We start from the raw sequence: 22,444 nt of genomic DNA on the forward strand, positions 1-22,444 counted from the left end.
CAAAAACCTGAGTAGGTGGAAACAGCTTTTAAAAAGTGACTCTTAGGGTCACTGTCTAGCATGTGTATGTATTACATACACAAATGAAGAAAACTTTTTAAAATGTCCACAACAGACAGGGGTCCTTGCACCTTGCAAGGGTGGTTTTTAGGACCGGGCTGGGGTGGGATTGAGGAGTGACTTAGCAGATGTTCCGGACTCCACACGTTAAACCCAGGTCAGGGAAGTCTGAGCACCTGCTTCCTTGTCTGTCATTTGTCTTATGAGTCGTTTCCAGCCCCCCGAGGTGGAAACTTGGGAACCATCTGGGAGATAAGTCCTGAAGGCTCCACCTCCCTGGTGGTTTCAGAAGCCAGCCTCTTCCTTCCCGTCCCCTCTGCCCTTGCCTTCCTCAGCCGTCCACCAGAGAGCTAGAAAATTGCCCCACACGTGGATCTGATGGTGTCTTTTCTGGTTGAAGCCCTTCTTTGGTTCCTCCGGAGGGGCAAAGTCCAAGCCCCTCAGCTCCCTAACTTTCCTGTGTGCCCTGACCTCCCATGCCTCTTCCCCTGTACTTTGCCCTTCATCAACTCTGAACTGTTTATAGTTGCCTAAAGGCAGCCCCGATGATTCATGCATTTGCACGTACTGTCCCTCCCGCATGGGATAAAGCCAGTCACCTGATCCCTCACTTTTTTTTTTTTTTTTCCTGTGAGCTTTATTGTGTACCTACTGTGTGCATGGCTCTGGGACCCAGTACCAGACAGGTGAGGTCGCCCCTTTTACAGGGCTTATTGGGAGAGAAAAGACAGTGTCTCCATTCATTTCTGCATATCAGTGCCTGGACGCGGCCAGATCCATGTGGGCCAGGGTGGGGAACAGGTGAATAAAACCCACAAAACTCCATGATACCACACCCAGCCCCATTCTCCTTGGGAGACCTGGGTTCGAGTTTTGGCCCTGCTGCTTGCTAGCTGAGTTGGCATCAGCAAAGCAGCCCTTCTGTGCCTCAGAAGGAGATGGTTGTTTGAGTAATAGGATTAGTATGTTACTAACCGATGTGGGTTGAATGTTGTATTCTGCAAATGCAATACACATTTTAAACTGTATTCTTGGTGGGAGGTGGTTAGAGATAATGCCCATTGGCTGCCTCAGTTTACTGGAATTGCAAAGACACACGGAGCACGCAGGTTTGACGTCTTCAAATCTGCAGGGAACATTGGCTGGAGGGCACCCCAAAAATAGCCTGCAGATTTTCTTAAAAGTGTAATTTATGAGTATGGTTCTTGGTTTTCTGGGTGAGTGATGGGTGGAAATACCGGGGGTGGGGTCCGAGAGAGCGCTGTCCCCGTTGTGCGGATTCTTCCCTTGCCACTCCCCCCTGGCCTCCAATTTGGGGGATTTTGCTGTGTGACCCTGGAGAGCCGCTGTCCCCCTCTGGGCCTCTAGCGAGTGAGGCCTGGGGCCAGGGCGCCCCTCGGCCATCCCAGGCGCTGCCACGCGGTGACCCGATCTCCTCCCGGGCACACGCCCAGCTCGCGAGCGGCCCAAGTCGCGCGGTGGCTGCTTGGGCCGGCCTGCACACTCGGTTTCATTTTTTCTTTAACTTTTCCCAAAGTTCCATCCTTTGCAGGCCCGTCCTGAAGGGTCTGCATCCTCGGGAGGCCCTCCCGGGGCGCCCCCCCCCCTCTCTCCAGCGCGGACCGCCTGGCGGCGGTCACGACGCGAGCACCGGCCGGGCCGACGGAGCCCCGCGCGCCTGGGGGCGGGGCCAGAGCTCCGGCAACACGCCTGTCTATTGGCTGAGCGCGAGGGCGGCGCTGCGGCCACCGCCACCGCCCGGCCCGGATTCCACGGAGCGGACCGCGCCTTGGGCTTTGTGCGGCGCGCGGACGCCGCTGGCTCGAGGGGGCGGAGCCTCGCCCGCCCTCGGCCCGCCCGTTAGGAACTATACACACGCAGTTGCCTGCCACCCACCAATCCTGAGGCTGCCTTAACGGGGAGCGCCCCCTCCCCCGGGCCCGCCCCCTTCCTGGCCTGCGCGCGCCGTATGTCTCCTAAGAGCTACGCAACTCGATTCCAAACGCATCTGGAAAGCCAATCGGTTTGCGCGCGTGGGGGCGGCATTGTCAGGGAAGCAAAGGGAGAGCTTCCCTGTTTCAAGGACACGCGTCCTTGCGGTTGTCGCTTCTCGTGGATCGCGGACTGGAAAGGGCGTCTGTTGACCACCCAGCTGTTAGAAGTTCGCCCCTGGCCCCCACCCCACCGTTAAATCACCAAGGGGAGGAATTTCCCGAGGCTGTGCTGCCCGTGGTCCGGGCTCGGGGGGGTGGGGGGGCTCGGGGGCTCGAACCTCCGCCGCCCGGTATCTGGGGCGGGCGTGGGGGAGAGGGTCTGTGAATGGAAACCAAGTAAATGACTCTACAGAGTTTATAAAATTCACACTTTCGGGGAGAGCCACGGGGCCCTGCGGGGAATGTGTCTGCAGGCCCATGACGCAACTGTTCCATTTGGAAATTTCTGGAAAGCAGTAATTTTGGGAATAATAAATCTTGAGTTTTTTTTTTTTCCCCCCCAACTACAGGCTTTGGAAAGAAATGTAACAAAATGTTATTAACATATGTCGTGCTATGGAAACATAGTGGCTTTTTTCCTTAGGCTTTGTTTTGCTTTTTACCATACAGCTTAATTAAGGAACACTAAACCGATTTGAACTTAAAAAAAAGGTAAAGAGGAAAACAAAAAAAAGGTGGGTTTTTCTAAGCATGTCGTTTACAGCGCGGCGCTGTGCTAGTCTTTCCCACTCTTTCAGCCTTTAAACCTTCCTTTGGATTTATTTTAACCTTTTTATTTTGATGCAGTTTTCAGGTTTACAGAAAAGTTGCAAGAATTGTATCCAGATTCAGTGTTGTTTACATCTTGCTCTATTTTATCTCTAAAGCATTTATGTACATATGTTATATACATATATTTGTTTTTTTTTTCTTGAGCCTTTTGAGAGTCACTTGCAGGCGTACTGGGCCTTTACTCGTAATTCTTAATGGTTTTCTAAGGACAAGAAAATTGTCTTGCACAGCTGCAGTGCAATGAGCAGAATCAGAAAGTTAACACTGATGCAGTATTTTAATCCACAAGCCCGTGTATAAATCTTATCCCTCCTGCCAATGTTGCCCTCATCAATACTATTTTTTCCTGGCCCTCTTTTGGATCTAAGACCACACTTCTTATTTAGCTGCTTTGACTGTTGGTTTTGTAATAAGGCAAAAATGATCTTAAGAGAAACTTTGTATAAGCTCCCAGTGATGCCAGGCAGCTATTCTCACATAGTTGTACTGGGGTATTTGGGGGTAGAATTGTATGGTTGATCAATAGTATCTATTAGTTGTCTACCAGAGGCTTTTAAAAAATGTATTTTCAAATAGATGTCAGTTTTAAAAGGGTAGTACACATACAGAGCAAAAAAAACCCCACCGAATTTGCTGATATGTAAGGATGTCCTACCTACCGCCAACTCCAAGTTCATTCCCCTCCCCACGGTTTTGGGGCACATTGCTTGTGTCCCTTCCATAGGTACGTACGTCTCATTTGTCCTTTTCTCTCCCCCTGCCCCCATTCCCATTTAAAGACATAATTTATATACAGCAGAATCCGCTCTCTTTTGGTGTAAAGTCCTGCGAGTTTTGACTGATAACATACATTCACGTAACCACCACCTCAGTCAAGATATGGAATGGTTCCATCACCCCCACACCAGATTCCCCTGGACCCTTTTTCAGCCCCTCTTCAGTTTCAGCCCACTGATGTGTCCACTGTCCCTACAGTGGCTTTTCCAAGATATCATGTAAATGGAATCATATAGCATATAGTGTTAAGACTGGCTGGCTTCTTGCACTCAATACAATGTGTTTGAAATTCATCCACATTGTTGTGGGTGTTAGCACATCATTCTTAGTTGATTGCTCAGTAGTGTTCGTTGTATGGAGGTATAATGCTTATCCATTCCCCAGTCCAGGGACATTTGGGTTGTTTCCGGTTTGGGGTGATGACGACTGTAGCCACTGTAAACATTTGAACACAGGTCTTTGTGTGAACATGGGCCATTTGTTTTGTTTTATATTTCACCTGAGTAAACCCCTAGGTTGTGTGGTAAGGATAAGAGGGGTATGTTTAACTTTATAAGAAACTACCAAACTGTTTTCTAAATGAGCTGTCCTGTTTTGTATTCCTGCTATGTTTGTTTCTCTCCTTTCTCTACAAAGGAGCTATGTTCTTTAGACACTGCTCTGCATCTTGCTTGTTTCATTTATTGCTACCTTGGAAGTGACTCCAACATCAGGATGCATAGAGCTGCCTTCTTTTTTTTACAGCTGCATACTATTCCACGCCTTGATCCACAGTAATTTATTCATGTGGTCTCCTGCTGTGGACCTTTAGGTTGTTTCCAGTCTTTTGCTGTTATAAACCCAACTGGTAATGTCCTGTAGGTTGAAGACGATCCTTGTCCAAATGTCTGTGTACACAGATTCTCTCTCCTCTGCAGGGTAATTCCTAGCAGGAGAAATATTGGGTCAAATTGCACTTGCCTCCTTTGCTTTGAATCACCTCTTCTTAAATAAGTTGACATTTCTGCAGATCTCCCTCTAGGGGAGGCATCATTTGGTGGGGAGCATTGCACTTACTTCAGAGGGTCCAACCAGAGGGTTGACACAGCTACTTCCTCACTCCATGGATTTATTTATTTATTTATTTTTTAAAGATTTTATTTATTTGCGAGAGAGAGAATGAGAGACAGAGAGCATGAGAGGGAGGAGGGTCAGAGGGAGAAGCAGACTCCCTGCCGAGCAAGGAGCCCGATGCGGAACTCGATCCCGGGACTCCGGGATCATGACCTGAGCCGAAGGCAGTTGCTTAACCAACTGAGCCACCCAGGCGCCCCTCCATGGATTTATTTAGAGTTCAGTTATCAATCTTCTCAACAGGGCATCGTGGAAAAGCCACTTGAGGTCAAGTTTTGAAGGCTTCGGCTAGTGTAACTGGAGGCCAGGGGTTTGGGGAACCTTTAGGGAGGAGTGGGAGGGCAGCTTATGGGGGAGAGGGAGATGGATGGACAAGGGACTTGTGTGTTTGGAGGAGGGAGGACCGGTGCTTGCTGTCCCTGGAAGGTCTGGGTGGATGTTTCCTACACACACAGCATGCACCTCTCCTGGGAAAGTGGGCAGGCCCTGGACTGCTTGGCATTTTCTCAAAGAGGCCGCCATTGTTTTTGGCAGAAACAGCCTGGGCGGTGGCCCTCTGAGCCTGAGCTGCTGGGACTGCGGCTGGGGCTGGGGCTCTGTCGGTGTCTGTGTGAGGGGGCCGGTGGAGGAGCACGGGGAGAAGAAAGTCCTCCATTTGGTTGTTTTTCATCTTGCACAACCTGTGGTTTTCATAATTCCGCCTGGGGTGGGGGCAGGGGCTGGCCCAGTGGCATTTCTATTAAATAAGATCAAGTACTTGGAAACAGAATGGGAGACACCCGGAGGTGGCTTATCATCATCGAAGCATAGTCTTCAGAAGTTAAAAACACAACTTTTATGTAAAAAGAAAAAAAAAAAAAGCGAAAGAACACCCATCAACACATTTCTTTTAACTCTTTAGTGAGGGGACCCGCAGGATGGCAAAGCCAAAGGGTTTGTCGTCACTGAAATAGGATTGCGAAGTTAGATACAGGGCTGTTTAATGTCCTCTGGGGCCACAGGCTGTCATCTCTGGGAGGTTGTGTCTTCTGGTGGATAAAAATCATTTACAGGGTATCCATCTGTGAGATGACATCTGACTCCCTGGAGTCCAGACCCTGGTAGGAATAGTAACTCAATCCCAGGTATGTTTCCCTGAGCGGGGGCTGGCCAACCATCCAGCCCCTTGCCTGCTTCTGTTAAAGTTTTTTTGGGCACAAGCATGCCCGTGTGTGCGCATGCACGCACGCGCCTTCCCTACGGCTGCTTTGTGGCCCTTTGCAGAAAAAGCTCGGCAGCTGCTGTGCTGGGGAATGAGATAGATGATTCTCAGGTGGGCTCCAGCATAAAATTGGAAACTCCACCACACACAAGGTGGTGGCCTTGTGTGCAAGTGTTGAGTATTTTTTCTTGGCATTGTCTAGGCCGGAAGGCTTATGTGTTTGGGAAGTTTTTGTTGGGTCTTTGCTAATGCTGCATTTGAACTCAAGGACTGACCCTCAGACACAACTCCAGCCCGGGAAATAGAGCCCTTCCTGTTCTCACGTGTGCCTTCCCAGAGGGTGGGGTCTTTGTGGGTCTGCCTTAAATATTGCTTCCTGCCATTGAGCCTCAGCCCTTGGGTCCCTGCAGACAGATCATTAATAATGATGATGATCATAATAATAGGACCCGTGGTAGCTAATTTATATCAGACCTACATGTTGATCAAAGAATCCAGTGCTGGGGCGCCTGGGTGGCTCGGTCGTTGCAGTTAAGCATCTGACTCTTGATCTCGGCTCAGGTCGTGATCTCAGGGTCGTGAGTTCGAGCTCCATGCTGGGCGTGGAGGCTGCTTAATAAAAAAGCAGAACAAACAAAACCCCCGCCAAAGAATCCAGTGTTTTATCCACATCGTCTTGTTTGGTTGTGAGAAGTTAAGGGACTGTTATCCCCGTTTTACAGACAAGAAAACCAAGGCCGTTGCTTCTTTAAGGAAATCTTTATGGTGTGCTTGTGGGGTGGTGGGCACTCTGTTGCCAAAGCTGAATTCAGGTCACTTCTTCCTTGACTGGGTGGATGCTTTCTTTAGACCCAGGAATATCAGATTCAAAAGATCAAGAGCTTAGCTTTGGCCCTGCTGCTTCTCAGAAGAGCCTGTGGTCTTGCTTCTGTGAAATGGAGATACGTACTTACCCTCTCCCTGCTGGAGTCTTTGTTAGAATTAAGTGAGAATCGAATGGGCAAATGGGCGAATGGGCGGTATGTAGTCCCTAAAAAACCTACACGGACCTTCTCCCATCACCCACCTTGCTCCTGTTACAGCTTCTTCCTTCTGTCTGGGTCCATGGCATAAAAAATCAGAATATGCACCATGCGTAGATGCTCCACATTTTGCATTTGCGTGTAGATTTTCATGGTATTTGTGGCGCACCTGCAACCGGGGGGTGGATCACGGATGCATTCTTGAGCCAGTGGCTAAAAGTTGGGTACTTGGAACTGCTCCAAAGTCATTCCTTTTGCCTCTCTGTCTGATCGGAGCTGTGCCTACTAAAGGCCTGTTGGTGCAAGCCCCGTCTTAGGAGTGGGTGTCCTAGGAGCTGGTGCTGTGAACACAGCAGACACGGCTTGTCCTCCAGCATTCCCTCTAGACAGACGGTCAACAAACCCCCAGTGTAATTTTTGAGAGTGATAAAAACTAGAAGAAAAATGTAATCAGATCGTGTGTTAGGACATGGTTGAGAAGGGGGGAGTGACTTCCAGTGGGGAGGTCAGGGAAGGTCTTCCTGAAGTGGTGGGACCTGAAGGACAAGAAGGAGCCAGTCGTGGGGTCATGGGAGGATAATGGGGGAGGGTGCTCCAGCCAGCTGGAACAGCAGATGCAAAGGTCCTCAGGAGTGTGTGTGTGTGTGTGTGTGTGTGTGTGTGTGTGGACAGCTGGGGGGCGGGGAGCAGAAAGGAGACGCAAATGGCTGCCACCTGGGGCTGGGAGAAGGACTCCAAGAGGCCAGCAGGCTAGACCACAGAGACCTGTAGGCCTTAGCGAGGAGTTTATTTTCATTCTCAAGGCCTCTGCTATCCAATGCAAGAGCCAATAGCTACCCGTGGCTGGTAAAATTAAAACTGAAATACAATGAAAAGCTTAGTTCCTCAGGAGAAATTGGAACCCCTGTGTACTCTTGGTGGGAATGCAAAATGGCGCAGCCGCTGTGGAAAACAGTATGGCGGTTCCTCAAAAAATTAAAAATAGAATTACCATATGATTCAACAATTCTGCTTCTGGGTGTATACGCAGAAGAATTGAAAGCTGAGGGTTTTTTTTTATTTTTTTATTTGAGAGAGAGAATGAGAGAGAGAGAGAGTGCATAAGAGGGGGGGAGCGGGAGAGGGAAAAGCAGACTCCCCGCTGAGCAGGGAGCCCGACGCGGTACTCGATCCTGGGACTCCAGGATCATGACCTGAGCCGAAGGCAGTCGCTCAACCAACTGAGCCACTCAGGCGCCCGAAAGCTGAGTCTTGACTTGTGTATCTATGATCTTAACAGCATTATTCACAGTGGAAACAACCCAAATGCCAATTGACGGATGAATGAATAAATAAAACGGGGTGTATGTATGCACAGTGGAATGCTCTTCAGCCTTGAAAAGGAAAGAAATTCTGACACCTGCTACAACATGGATGAATCTTGAAGACCTTATGCTCCGTGAAACAAGCCAGTCACAAAAAGACAAGTAGTATATGATTCTACTCCCTAGAGGTCCCTAGAGGAGTCCCATCCTCAGAGACAGAGAGAAGATGGTGGGAGCCAGGGGCTGGGCAGGGGCGTGGGGAGTCGGTGTTTTAAGAGAGACAGAGTTTCAGTCTGGGAAGATGAGAAAGTTCTGGAGATGGATGGTGGGAATGGTTACACGACAGCGTGAGTATACTTTGTGCTGCTGCGCTGTGCCCTTAAAAATGGTTAAGGTGGGGCGCCTGGGTGGCTCAGTTGGTTAGGCGACTGCCTTCGGCTCAGGTCATGATCCTGGAGTCCCTGGATCGAGTCCCGCGTCGGGCTCCCTGCTCGGCGGGGAGTCTGCTTCTCCCTCTGACCCTCCCCCCTCTCATGTGCTCTCTCTCAAATAAATAAATAAAATCTTTAAAAAAAAAAAGTTTATAAAAAAAATGGTTAAGGTGGTCAATTTTATGCTATGTGTATTTTGCCACGATAAAAAAAAATTGCACTAACCACACACAAGAGCCACAGGGGAGAAGCGGCTACCGTGTTGGACAGCGCAGCTCGAGAACATTCCTGTCCTCGCAGAAAGTTCCATCAGACAGCGCTGCTCCTATGTGAATGTGGCTTCAGGGACCCCTTCTGTTTCCTGGGGCTGGTTTTGGGGTCCACTGGGGCCTTAAAGTTGCTGCAACAAAGAGCCTGAGGGCTTGGGGTCAGTAACACTCCCCAGCTTCCAGACTGTGTTTCAAGCCGTGCAGAGTGACTGAGCGAAGAAAGTGACTCCAAGAACAGGCCAGGCCACGGCCGAGGTCTGTCCAGCCTCAGGGAAGCCATATGTCCACGGACAGATATGCCAACAGCCTGGGCAGGGAGGTCTGGTCATTAAGAACCAGGCCAGATGCCGAGGCACTGAAATCAAGGGGTAATTAGGAAGCGATGAGTAGTGCGACGTGGGGAGAGAGGGGGTGGGTGACAAGCTGCTGCAGGAACCCGGGGTAGAGTCCGGCCTTTGGTGGACAAGTTCCGTTGCAGGGGACCAGAAACTCCCCCGGCCACGAAATCAGAGGCAAGCCTCTGGCCTCCCCATCGGCGGGGCCTTCTCTTTTCTTCCTGTTCATTATCTCCTTCAGGTTGCAACAGACATGTCCCCTCCCCTTACCTCCAGCCCCGCGCTTGTGGCTTATGCGATTGCGCATCCCGAGCCTGGAGTTTAAGTAACGAATCTGCCTCCTCCGTCAGACCCCGCGCTCTGGAAGGAGGGGCTGCGGCCACCTTGTTGTTCCTGCATCTTGTTCCTTGTTCCTTGGCCGCGACATCTAGATCAGGGCAATCAGATGTCGGTTGAAGTGATAAATGACCTTTGGGTAACTTGCTTCACCGTCTCCTACCTTGGTTTCCCCGTTTGTAACACGGAGTTTGAAATGGCCCTGTAGTAATGTATCTGTTTATAGCAGTATTGCAGAAGCTTGCTAGAACCGACGGTCAGGGTTTCAGGAAATGTGCGAACTAGCTAATTAAAGAAGCTGTTATGAAAATGTACATGAGACAGACTTACAATTAACAAATCATGTTAAAAACAGAGGTAATAAATACTCAGAGCTCCTCACTTCCTATTATCTCGCTGCATTTTTTTTTTAAAGATTTTATTTATTTATTTGAGAGAGAGAGAATGAGAGAGAGCACATGAGAGGGGGGAGGGTCAGAGGGAGAAGCAGACCCCCCGCCGAGCAGGGAGCCCGATGCGGGACTCGATCCCGGGACTCCAGGATCATGACCTGAGCCGAAGGCAGTCGCTTAACCAACTGAGCCACCCAGGCGCCCCTCTATTTTATTTTTTTAAAAGATTTTATTTATTTGACAGAGAGAGACAACGAGAGAGGGAACACAAGCAGAGGGAGTGGGAGAAGGAGAAGCAGGTGTCCCATGGAGTCGGGAGCCCGATGCGGGGCTCGATCCCAGGACCCTGGGATCACGACCTGAGCGGAAGGCAGTCGCTTAACCAACTGAGCCACCCGGGCGCCCTATCTCGCTGCATTTTTCAATTGCTTACGCCTTTGAGGTTATTCACTACTATGGTAGCTCTACAGTGGAGATGCTGTGTAAGGCTGGGCTCCTGTGTGTCTCTCTCATCGGCTCCATGTTCAGCAGCATTTTGTTGGTAGCTTCAGATGGACCGAGGTGGGGGTATTTACACCGGGGCGATTTGCAAATGCTGCGAGTCAGAGCCTCTCTGCTGACACGAATTAATAGTCATGCCTGGCGCGGAGCGAGGACGGTAGAAGGGAGACTGTTACTGTCACGATTTTGTGCGGCTTTTGCCCTCCCTCATCCAGGCTTGCAGTCTCTGCAGACGGCGAGGCTGCTGACCGGCTGTTTTCTCTCTCTCCCCAGTTTGTCCCACCATCTGCAAGTCACACGGCTGCACCGCCGAGGGTCTCTGCTGCCACGGCCAGTGTTTGGGCAATTGCTCCGAGCCCGACGACCCCACCAAGTGCGTGGCCTGTCGCAACTTCTACCTGGATGGCAGGTGCGTGGAGACCTGCCCGCCCCCATACTACCACTTCCAAGACTGGCGCTGTGTGAACTTCAGCTTCTGCCAGGACCTGCACAACAGATGCAAGAACTCCCGGAGACAGGGCTGCCACCAATACGTCATTCACAACAGCAAGTGCATCCCCGAGTGCCCCTCTGGCTACACGATGAATTCCAGCAAGTGAGTGCAGGGTGTGGCTTCCGGGGGTGGGGAGGGGGTGGTGCAGCAAAGACGGGAAGCGACTCGGGGCTGATGGTGGTGGTGGTGGGGTGGGGGGCGGGGTGGCACCTGCTGAAACTGTGTGGAAGACTAGATTAACTGGCAACGAGTGAGGGGGTGCTGCCGCGGGGTGATATTCCCGGGTCTCTCGGATGCCGCTGTCGCCTCCTGTTTTGGTCCTGGCCTTTGGAGCTGGACTCGACAAACTTTCCGTAAAGGACGAGAGAGTAAACATTTTCCCGTTGTACGCGCCGTTTTTTAGTTTTTCTGTGCTTAGCTTGGGGAACAGAAGACAGAAAGACAGGAGTCCTTGGTTTCCACTAGCATCCTTCTCAGGGACAGGACTGTCCCCAGGGATGCGGCTGCCCAAATGTTACAGCCTAGAGCAGAGCTGAGGTTTTTATGTTTTCTCCGTGCTGGAGCCAGACAGCGTGCTGAGATTAGCCGGGAGCACAAGGAGGAAGAGAATCCATTCTAGAATATTCTCAGGACTTTGCTGCATTTTGAAGGACAGGGCCATCGAACCTAATGTTCCCTAATGTTCGGGTGAGGAATACGGTTTTCTCTCTTTGGCGGTGAGTCAGATTTCCTACGCACATCGCAGACTTTTTGTTCATGTTGTTAGCTTCTTAGATGAGCTATTTCGGTGTCTCGGGGCTGTAACCAAGTTTAAAAAATCTGTTTCCTGGTTTTTGTGTTGAGGGTTTAAAAAAAAAAAAACCCCACAAAACAACAAAAAATAAATCAGAAACAGACGCACGTCAAGGGGCCTTGAGCTGATCTGCTTACGTAAAAAATCTTCCTCTTCAGACTTGAGAATTAGCCAAGCGAACGTGTTCTGGTGGGAAATTTTATTTCCCCGGGTGGAGTGGGTGGGAAGGAAAACAACCTTTATTTCAGGTCTTATGAGCCTCTCTTTGAGTGTTTGTGAAACCTGCAAGTACAACATGTTTTGTTTTAGTTGTTTTTGATAAAACCTATCAAGTGGCTTTGTTGACCAAGAATAGGCTTCTATAAATCACCTTTGCATGCCAGACAGAGCTTTTTTTTTTTTCCTGGCCAGTTTATCAGTCAGGTTGGGAAAATGACCATATTCCTTTGGATTCATTTCTGTTTTTTTTTTTTTTTTTTTTCCACGTTTGAAATAAAGCATGGATATTAACATCTTGTGGCGACATGTTTGTTTAAAAGACACTGGCTTTAAATAAAAGGTTTTTTTTTTTTTTTTCCTTTTCCTGACTGTAACTGAGACCTGAGATGGAGAGGAGATTTCTTTGATGTGCTTGCTGATGGCGCAACAGTCCCTAGGACCCAAACCCTGGGAAATTGGCAGCATGTTCTGTGAAGTCTGGGACCTTTACTGAGGGAAGAAAGGCAGAGTGAGGGATGCCAATTATAACTTGTCAGAGCAATATTTTACTTTGTTGGTTTTAAAAAAAAAATACTAGCTTTCCTTCTGAAGCTTTTATTTGATGAAAGACTATAGTGCTGTCATTTTCTAATGTGGTTTAATATCAAATAGGACCAGATAGGTTTTCTTCCATTCTGGTGGTTTATATGGGAATGGTTTCTGATAGTTTCAGAACAGAGGTCTGGGAACCCACATGATTCATTAAAAAGCCTCACTATCTTTGGTCACTTTGAGGTTCCTGGCGGGAGTCCTGGGGTGCTCTTTCCTGGGACGAGGAGGGCTTGATATTTGGGGTGAATGTTAAGAGTGTGGTGGGCATGGGGCATCCCTGTCCCTCCCCCTAGAATGATCTTTGCCTGGCTGGCTTTTTGTCAGCCAGGTCCCAGCTGAAAAGTCACTTCCTCTGAGAACCCTTCCCTATTTGACTGCCCTGGCTGAATTAGCATCCAGCCACTCTTTGGCACATCACACAGTGTTCATTTTTTTTTTTTTTTAAGATTTTATTTATTTATTTGACAGAGAGATAGAGAGAGAGCACAAGTAGGCAGAGAGGCAGGCAGAGAGGTAGAAGCAGGCTCCCCGCTGAGGAGGGAGCCTGACGTGGCGCTGGATCCCAGGACCCTGGGATTGGGATCATGACCTGAGCTCAAGGCAGCCGCTTAACCAACTGAGCCACCCAGGCGCCCCCGGTTTTCACCTTTTTCATGGCATTTACCGCCAGTTGATTTTTTAATTGTCAATTTGTTAATTTTGCCCAACCTGACCATATGTTTCACAAGTGTATCGGTGAGCTCTTTCTGGGTAACAAACCAGCCAACACCTAGTGACTTGAAACAACACTCATTCATAGTTTATAATGATTTCATGGGTTGACAGGTGGTTTGTCCAGCCTGGGCTGAGCCAGCCATGACCGCATGCATAGGGTAGCCTCTCATATCTCGGATGGGCAGCCGAGGCCTCTCTCCATGGGGTTTCCCAGCCCAGTAGCCAGGAAGCGCCTGCCCCCACGTGCAAGTACTTCTCAAGCCTGTGTTTGCATTACATCTGTTACTGTCCCATTGGCCAAAGCAAGTCACGTGGCCAAGCCCAGATTCACTGAATGGGGACCTACTGGGCACTTCTTGGTGGGATGGGCTGCAAACAACTTGGGGCCTTTGTAATCTCCCACGGGGAAAGTAGATTGCCTCTTTCGTTCACTCATGTGTGCCTGCAGCTTAGAACGGGCGATGGCAAAGGGCCAGATTGTAAATATTTTCAGCTCTGAGGGCCATATGGTCTCTGTTGGCAGCTACGCAACTCAGCCCTTATAGCGCAAGAACAGCGCCACAGAGGATACGCAAGGCAGCGGGTGAGGCCAGGCTGCAGCCTAATGTTATTTACAGAGACAGGTGGTCAGCTGGATCTGGCCCGCGGGCCGTCGTTGGCCGGCCCCTGGCTTAGAGTATCACCTGTCACATAATAGGTGCTCCGGGAGTATTTGCAGAATCAACAAAAGAACCCAAACATTTGGTCCCTATTCCATTTCCACCCCAGCTGTTCTGATATCAACTGGTGTCCGCGGGGCAGTTCTGACCGTAGCTACCCGGAGTGAGCATCGGACTCTGTCCTCCACCACACTGCCCTCACTCCAGATGCCAGCCACGCTTTGGGGTACCCAGGCCACCCATACTTCTCATCGGCTGGATATGCATGTACGCGTTCTCACGTATCCATTTTAGGTTCAGTAATTTGCCAGAACAGGTCACAGTACTTAAAAAAAAAAAAAAAAAAAGGTCATACCGTTCCATCAGTCCCGAGCCTGTTAATGGTAGCACCCTTAGTTAGGGACTCCAGCAGGGCTCACCCAAGAGGCACATGTCACTTGTGGCCAGCTCCAGATGTTTCCCCATCAGGGCCCCTATTTATGGCTGGGCCGGCCCTTGTGGTTCTTAGGATCGCTGGATGCACTTCAGCAAAGACTATCTGGGAACTTTGAGGAAAACGAGGGTGATGAGTCACAAGTCCTCACAAGAGGGCACAGGGCACCCTCGCGGGCCACACAGTGAGAACACGGGCAGAGAGAGAGAGAGAGACAGTGTGGACCTGGGGCTCTGCCTTCGTTAGGGTCCGAGGGTGGGACCTCCAGGGTTTCGTGGGTTCACTCTTTACTGGTGAATTTAAAGCATAAGAAGAGGAATTGGGGCGGGGAGGGAGAAGTGGGGTCACTCGGGCAGTCAACTATCTGGGCCACCCAGGGCTTTCTGAAGGAGGGAGCTTCAGGGGCGGGGCAGCCGAATTCCTTATCTCTCAGAGCTGGGTCATGCAGTTGGCCATACGTTCACTGGAGGGATGTCTTTTGAAATGGATGCCTTGGCAATCAGAGCTCACCGTCAGGCACTGAAACTACACGTACTTACAACTACAGCTTTATTATTAAGGATGCGTGTGTTATCACGGGGCGTCCCAGCTCCGTCCCGTGGAGTCAGGGACATGGCCCTCCCAGCAGATGTTTGCATTCACTGTCCAGGAAACGTCGCCGAGCCGGTGTCCAGAATTTTTCCTGGGCTCTCGTTACATAGCTGTGATCAATTGACTCCTTGACCATGTGCTTGGACTCCATCTTCAGTGGACCCACCAATCTAATCCCGTCTTTGGTCTTCTTGGGGACCAGCCCCCATCCCGAAGCTACATAGGGGCCCCACCACGCTGTCACCTCACTAGCATAACAAAGATGCTCCTGCCTCTCAGGGAATCCCAAGGGCCTTTGAAGCTCTGTGCCGGGACCTGGGACTGCCATCACCGAGGTCATTCTGAAGAATTGGATATGCCAAGGGTGTGTAACCAGCCCCGGTAGCAACAATGATACCACTAATGAAAAGTGGTCATCAGGGGCGCCTGGGTGGCTCAGTTGGTTAAGCGACTGCCTTCGGCCCAGGTCATGATCCTGGAGTCCCGGGATCGAGTCCCGCATCGGGCTCCCTGCTCGGCGGGGAGTCTGCTTCTCCCTCTGACCCTCCTCCCTCTCATGCTCTCTGTCTCTCATTCTCTCTGTCTCAAATAAATAAATAAAAATCTTTAATAAAAAAAAAAAGTGGTCATCGGAGCAAGGACTAACGACTCTTGTTTTCTACGTGCCAAGTGCTTTAGATAGTTTCTCCCTCTGGCAAATTCTGGTAAAACCCTCACTGGACTGACTTGGGTGCGTGCCCACCTCTGAACCCCTGGGCGGATGGATGATTGGTGCCCAGCCTGGCCTGGATCATGTGTCTTGCCCGGACCTAGGAGTGCTGTGCTAGCCAAGAACCCACCTCAGACCCTGTGGAGGGGAGGGATGGTTCCCAAAGGACTGCTGGGAGCTGTGTAGTCCAGTACCATAGGCTACAGTCAGCAACGCCAAAGGCTGCCGCCGTCACACACTGTCCCATGCGAGGTTGTGTTTCAGGTGTAGGCACGTCAGACCCTACGCAACAGCAAGCATCAGGTTTCCTCGGGGCGGCAGCACTGTGGTATGGGGCAGCGGAAATCCTCCGAAAGGCCCATCAGCTCGGAAAAATTCCCATCACCGTGGTAACGCCCAAGTCCCAAACCTTCAGTATGATGGCGTGAGTCCTGCCTCTTCCCCGTAGAACGGGATCCTCCTTGGGGTGCAGTGTGAATCCCATTACTTTGGGGTATGGCTAGAGCCCTGTTGTTTTAGGGGAAAAGCGTGAGTCCCCTGCCTTTGGGGTAAAGCCGTAGGACGTGCCGCCTTGGAGGATGGCATGCACCTGCCCCTTACATGGTGGTTCTTACTGGGGGTGATTTGCCCCCTGTCCTCGCAGGGGACGATGTTTGGAGACATGTTTGGCTGTCATGCTGAGGGACAGGTGCTACTGGCATTGAGTGAGTGAGGGCCGGGGAGGCTGCTCAGCACCATCCAGGAGCAAGACACGCTCACAACGGAGAATTCTCCGGCTCCAAATGTCAGCAGTGCTGTGGTTGAAATGCCCAGCCTTAGGGTAACAGCATAAGTCCCGTCCTTGGGACCCTGAGCAGTCCTGGTGCGTGGGGTCCTGGGTGCCCTGACCCCTTCTCTCCGCTCTTTCTTCAGCCTGATGTGCACTCCATGCCTGGGCCCCTGTCCCAAGGTCTGCCACATCCTGGAGGGCGAGAAAACCATTGACTCGGTGACGTCTGCCCAGGAGCTCCGAGGCTGCACTGTTGTCAACGGAAGCCTCATCATCAACATCCGAGGGGGCAGTGAGTGCTCTGGGGGTGGGGGCTGCCCCCAGCTGGGACCCACCTTCCAGCTACACACCAGGGGAGGAGTCACTTGAAGAGTTGGCTTCCAGACCTAAAATTCACAGCTGAGTCCTGGCCCCACCCACCCGGAGATTCTAATTTTCCAAGTTGGAAATTGGTGTTCTTATGTGGGAATTTGCATTTTTAACAAGTAGGCCACGTGCCCTGTGGCTGGTCTGGGGGCCGTGTTTCCAGAAGTACCACCGCAGGCAAAAAGGCATCCCTTTATTTATTCAGCAAACATTTATCGAATACTCACAGTAAAGAAAGCAAAGCTCACGCATGATGGATCTTACAAATAAACACCTCAACATATAACATAAACTTGGGGTGGACCCCACTATGAAGGGAAGTAAAGCAGGGAAACGGCGGGCGGGGGGAGCAGAGATCGGTGACTTCTTCTTATAAAGGGCCACAGAATAAATATATTCAGCTTTGCAGGCCAGATGATCTCTGCCATAAGTACTCAACTCTGCTGCTGTAAAAACAGCCATAGAGAACCTGTAAACAAATGGGTGTGGCTCTTTTCCAATTAAACATTATTTACGACACAGGCTGGATTTGGCCACTGGGCTGTCTGTCATTCGCCAGCCTCCGAAATAGAGAATAAAGAGGTCTGCTATTTTTGAAGGGGTTTCTGCTCTGAGGAACGATGCTTTGAGCTGGAGATGAAGCAAACCAAGCAGATCTATGAGAGAAAAATATTCAGGGCAAAGGAGGAAGCCAGTGCAAAGGTCCTGAGGCAGAAGGATGCCTGGCTTGTTTAAGGGATGGTGGGGAGGCCCATGTGTCTGGAGGAGGGCAAACAAGGTAAAGGATGAGGAAAAAAGCACGCTGGTCACTTATATGGGGACTTGCAGCCTCTAGGTTGACTCCTCACTCTGAGAGATTATGGGAAGATTAAAATATTTCTGTAGAGGGCGCCTGGGTGGCTCAGTTGGTTGGGCGACTGCCTTCGGCTCAGGTCATGATCCTGGAGTCCCTGGATCGAGTCCCGCATCGGGCTCCCTGCTCAGCAGGGAGTCTGCTTCTCCCTCTGACCCTCCCCACTCTCATGTGCTCTCTCTCATTCTCTCTCTCTCAAATAAATAAATAAAAAATCTTAAAAAAAAAAAATATTTCTGTAGAAGCTCACTGGATATTCTGTCCTTTCCTTAGACAACCTGGCAGCTGAGCTGGAGGCCAACCTAGGACTCATTGAAGAAATTTCCGGGTATCTGAAAATCCGGAGATCCTACGCTCTTGTGTCACTTTCTTTTTTCCGGAAGTTACGGCTGATTCGAGGAGAGACCTTGGAAATCGGGTACGTGGCCTGGTTCTGGGTGTGGCCTGAAGGCTCACTAGGAGGTCCGCGAGTTAAAACAACTCACGGGTTTTTGCCAAGACACAGAAACACCTGTGTCCATGGATGGATGGAGGGATAAAGATGTGGCTCATACATGCAATGGAATATCACTCGGCCATAAAGAGGAAGGAAATCCTACCATTTGCAACAACGCATATGGACCTGAGGGTATTATGCCGAGTGAAATAGGTCAGAGAAAGACAAATGCTGTAGGATCTCACTTATATGAGGAATTTAAAAACAAAACAACAAAAACACGCTTTGAGATACAGAGAATAGATTGGTGGTTGCCAGAGGTGGGAGTAGAGGGTGGGAGAAACAGGTGCGAGGGGTCAAAAGGTATGGACTTCCGGTCATAAAATAAGTAAGTCCTGGAGATGTGATGTACCCACGTAGTTAACAATACTGAATTACGCATATGAAATTTGCTAAGAGTGTAAATCTTATTTTTTTTTAAGATTTTATTTATTCTTGGTGTCCCAAGAGCATAAATCTTAAACGTTCTTGTCACAAGAAACAATTTTTTTTTTAAATCATGTGAGGTGATGGATGTGAACTGAACTTATGGTGGTGATCATTTCATGATATCTACAAATAGCAAATCATACTGTTGGAAGCCTGAAATGAATACTGTTATAAATCAGTTATATCTCAATAAAACTGGAGGCGGTGGTGGGGGAGTGGGAGGAGAAAAACTTAGATTTTTTTTTTATTGAGGTGCAGTTGACATGTAATACTATATTAGTTTCAGGTATGCAACATAATGATTCTATATTTGTATATATGCAAAATGATCACCACGGTAGGTCTAGTTAACAACCATCACCATATACAGTTACAAAACTTTTTTCTTGTGTTGAGAACTTTCTTTTTTAAGATTGTATTTATTTATTTGAGAAAGAGATAACAAGAGAGAGCATGAGTGGGGGTGGGGAGAGGGAGAAGCAGAGTCCCTGCTGAGCAGGGAGCCCGATGTGGGGCTCGATCGCAGGACCCTGAGATCATGATCTGAGCTGAAGGCAGATGCTCAACTGACTGAGCCACCCAGGTGCCCAGAACTTAGGGGTTTTTAAAGCACCCCAAAGAATCTGTTAGGGGACAGTGCCTGGAGAGAAAGGAATGTGCTGGGACGTGTCGAGAGACCTAGCCAAGGAAACTGATACAGTCACTGTTGGGAAATCTCAAGGGGTACAGCCCAAACTTTGTGCCCTCCAAGTGTGCTTTGGGCTTTGTTATGAGTTGGAGTGCTGCCGTGACTGGGACCCTGGGAGTGCTGTGCCCTGTACCTTCTCAGCTCTTGGTCCCCTTTGACATTGTCTGCACCTACTCCTTGCTGAAATTCTCATCTCTGGCCCACAGGATTCTGCTTCTTGGGGATACTCTCCCTGCCTCCTCGTCTCCCTCCCAGGTCCCTTTACTCCACCTGCCTTTGAGAGTTGGTGTGCTGGGTTTCCAGCCTTGGCTGTCTCTCTAACGATCTACGTGTGCATAGAGCTCCAGCCCTGGCTTACCCTCAAGACTGTCTTTAGCGGGGTGACCCCCAGAAGCCTCAAATGCTACATGTACAAAATGGAACTCCTTTCTTTGCCCCAGCTGTCCATCCTCATTTCTCAGATCCCCTCCCCTCGAGGTCTGCTGACTCTGGGTCAGTAAAACAACAGAAAGCCGGACTAGCTGTGTTTCCTGTAGATGGAGATGGACTCACGAGCGACAAGTCTGAGGAGGGCTGTCCAACAGTGCTGTCAAGGACCCAGGTTCTGTCCATTTTTGTGCTCCTCAGGGTCACAACTCCAGCCATGGCCCCGCCATCTTGGCGTTGGAGGTGACAAGCCAGCGAATGACTAGGTTTGTGTATGTTTCCGTAGGAACTACTCTTTCTACGCCTTGGACAACCAGAACCTAAGGCAGCTCTGGGACTGGAGCAAACACAACCTCACCATCACTCAGGGGAAACTCTTCTTCCACTACAATCCCAAACTCTGCTTGTCAGAAATTCACAAGATGGAGGAAGTTTCAGGAACCAAGGGGCGCCAGGAGAGGAACGACATTGCCCTGAAGACCAATGGGGACCAGGCGTCTTGTAAGTGGGGATGTTCTGGTCCTTCCAGCCCATGGAGCAGATAAGGTGGCCGCCCTCCTCCTCGAGAACTACACTGGCCCTTGGGGGTAGGATGGAGGTGTCATTGCCCCCCGCCCCAATGAGCTAAAACAACTCTATGTCTCGTAGAGTTCTATTTCTGAAATACCGAGGACAGGTGTATCTTACCTTTGTGATTACAGAGATACAGTGCCTGATACTGGAAGATGCCACATCCACATTGAATGAATGAATGAATGAATGAATGATTTGATTCTTCCTTATAGATGGTCTTGGCTCCAATGCTCTAGCAGGTCCTGGAGCTGCTATAGAGCTGGAGGCTGCTGGCTGACTACACTCCTCTGACAGGTTCTCTCCCGAAGGGACATCTGAGCCTTGAGGCACCAAGGCTTCCATGATACCCTCAGGGGGAGTTGGGTCCTTGCGGCCGGGCGAGCGCGCCCGGGAATTCCGGGGAGGGAGAGAGCAAGGCTGGGGTGGAGCTTAAGGGAGGGCTTGCAGTCCACTCTTTCTAAGGCATTGTCTCTCCACCACCTGCTCGCTCTCTGTGCTCTCTAAACTCCCTCCGCATGTGTTCACTTAGCCCTGGAGTTACGTCTTGCGACACGTAGGGCTCGAAAGCCCACATGTATGACAACATTGTGCCAAGACAAGCGTTACTCTTGAAAAATCACTCTTCCCAATAATTACTGGCCCGGTGTCCTTCTTGAGTTGGTGCTACTTACTTTTGAGCCTCTGGCCAAGTCACCGGCTGATGGAAGGGGCCAACTCGTGTGACCAGCTTTTGCCCCCGAACCCCGGCAGAAGGCGTGTGGGAATGAGACCCATCCAGGGAAGAGCAGGTTGACATCTCCCTTCTCACTGGTGCTCTTGGGGATGAGGGATCACCTGTTTCGGGCTGCGCTGGAGCAAGGTTTTAATACTGATACTGTTTTTAAACTTTCCTTAGGTGAAAATGAGCTCCTTAAATTTTCTTACATTCGGACATCGTATGACAAGATCTTGCTGAAATGGGAGCCGTACTGGCCCCCTGACTTCCGAGACCTCCTGGGGTTCATGCTTTTCTACAAAGAGGCGTAAGTAGAAGATAAAGAGGTATGAGGGTTGGGTGTGTTCGGAGGTTCCCCTCGGAGACTCCTCTGTCTCTCTCTTCCTTGGGAATAGCTATCATAAGCCCTTTTATACCATCTCACAAGCTGATGGCATGTGAGGTTAGTAACACCCCCATTTGTCAAAACCAGAAATTGAAACAGGTTTCTTTTGGCGAGTTTCCTACAGCAATATTCCGTTTTGCCTCATGTCCGTATATCTCAGCAAGATATCCTTAACAAAATCTGCTCCGTCTGCTTAGTGGGTTTTTAAAGATTGATTTTCGTATCGATTTTGTATTTTCTCTGACATTTAAAGAATTGTGGCAAAACGTACACGACATAAAATTGGCCACTTGAACTGTGTTTCTGCGCACAGCTCAGTGGCATTAAGCACATTCACAGTGTTGTGCAACAATCACAGCATCCATCTCTAATAAAACTTTCTCATCTTCCCAAACTAAAACTGTCCCCATTAAACAACACCTGCTCGTTTTGAGTACAGTTGACCCTTGAACAATGCCAAAGTTAGGGGCGCTGACCACCTCCCCTGGTCAAAAATCCACATATAATTTTTTTTTTTTTAAGATTTTATTTATTTATTTGACAGAGAGAGAGAGAGCGAGAGCAGAAACACAAGCAGGGGGAGTGGGAGAGAGAGAAGCAGGCTTCCCACCGAGCAGGGAGCCGGATGCGGGGCTCGATCCCAGGACCCTGGGATCACGACCTGAGCCGAAGGCAGATGCTTAACGACTCAGCCACCCAGGCGCCCAATCCACATATAATTTTTGACTCCCCGAAAACTTAGCTACTAATAGCCTGCTATTGACCGGAATCCTTACCGATGACATAAGCTGTTGATTAACACGGATTTTGTATGTTATATGTATTATAGACTGTATTCTTACGAGAAAGTCAGCTAGAAAAAAGAAAATGTTATTAAGAAAGTCGTAAGGGGGCGGCATCTGGGTGGCTCAGTCGGTTAAGCGTCTGCCTTCGGCTCAGGTCATGATCTCAGGGTCCTGGGATCGAGTCCCACGTTGGGCTCCTTGCTCCGCGGCGAGTCTGATTCTCCCTCTCCCTCTGCCCCTCCCCCGCTCAC

The 22,444-nt window shown here is 49.9% G+C and overlaps 1 protein-coding gene across 4 annotated transcripts in view; it reads left to right on the top strand.

The window, feature by feature from the left end:
- Positions 1–22,444, top strand: part of INSR (insulin receptor) — a 117,180-nt gene that overhangs the window by 55,397 nt on the left and 39,339 nt on the right. For all 4 annotated transcript variants that reach the window (XM_081812151.1, XM_081812154.1, XM_081812161.1 and 1 more), the window contains exons 3-7: positions 10,780–11,101; positions 16,621–16,769; positions 17,970–18,114; positions 20,022–20,236; positions 21,204–21,330. In XM_081812151.1, the coding sequence (XP_081668277.1) occupies positions 10,780–11,101; positions 16,621–16,769; positions 17,970–18,114; positions 20,022–20,236; positions 21,204–21,330 (958 nt within the window). The remainder of the gene's footprint in view (positions 1–10,779; positions 11,102–16,620; positions 16,770–17,969; positions 18,115–20,021; positions 20,237–21,203; positions 21,331–22,444) is intronic.

This window comes from Leptonychotes weddellii, chromosome 1 (assembly GCF_054177405.1).
Source record: "Leptonychotes weddellii isolate Sample4059 chromosome 1, ASM5417740v2, whole genome shotgun sequence".
Classification (NCBI taxonomy): domain Eukaryota; kingdom Metazoa; phylum Chordata; class Mammalia; order Carnivora; family Phocidae; genus Leptonychotes; species Leptonychotes weddellii.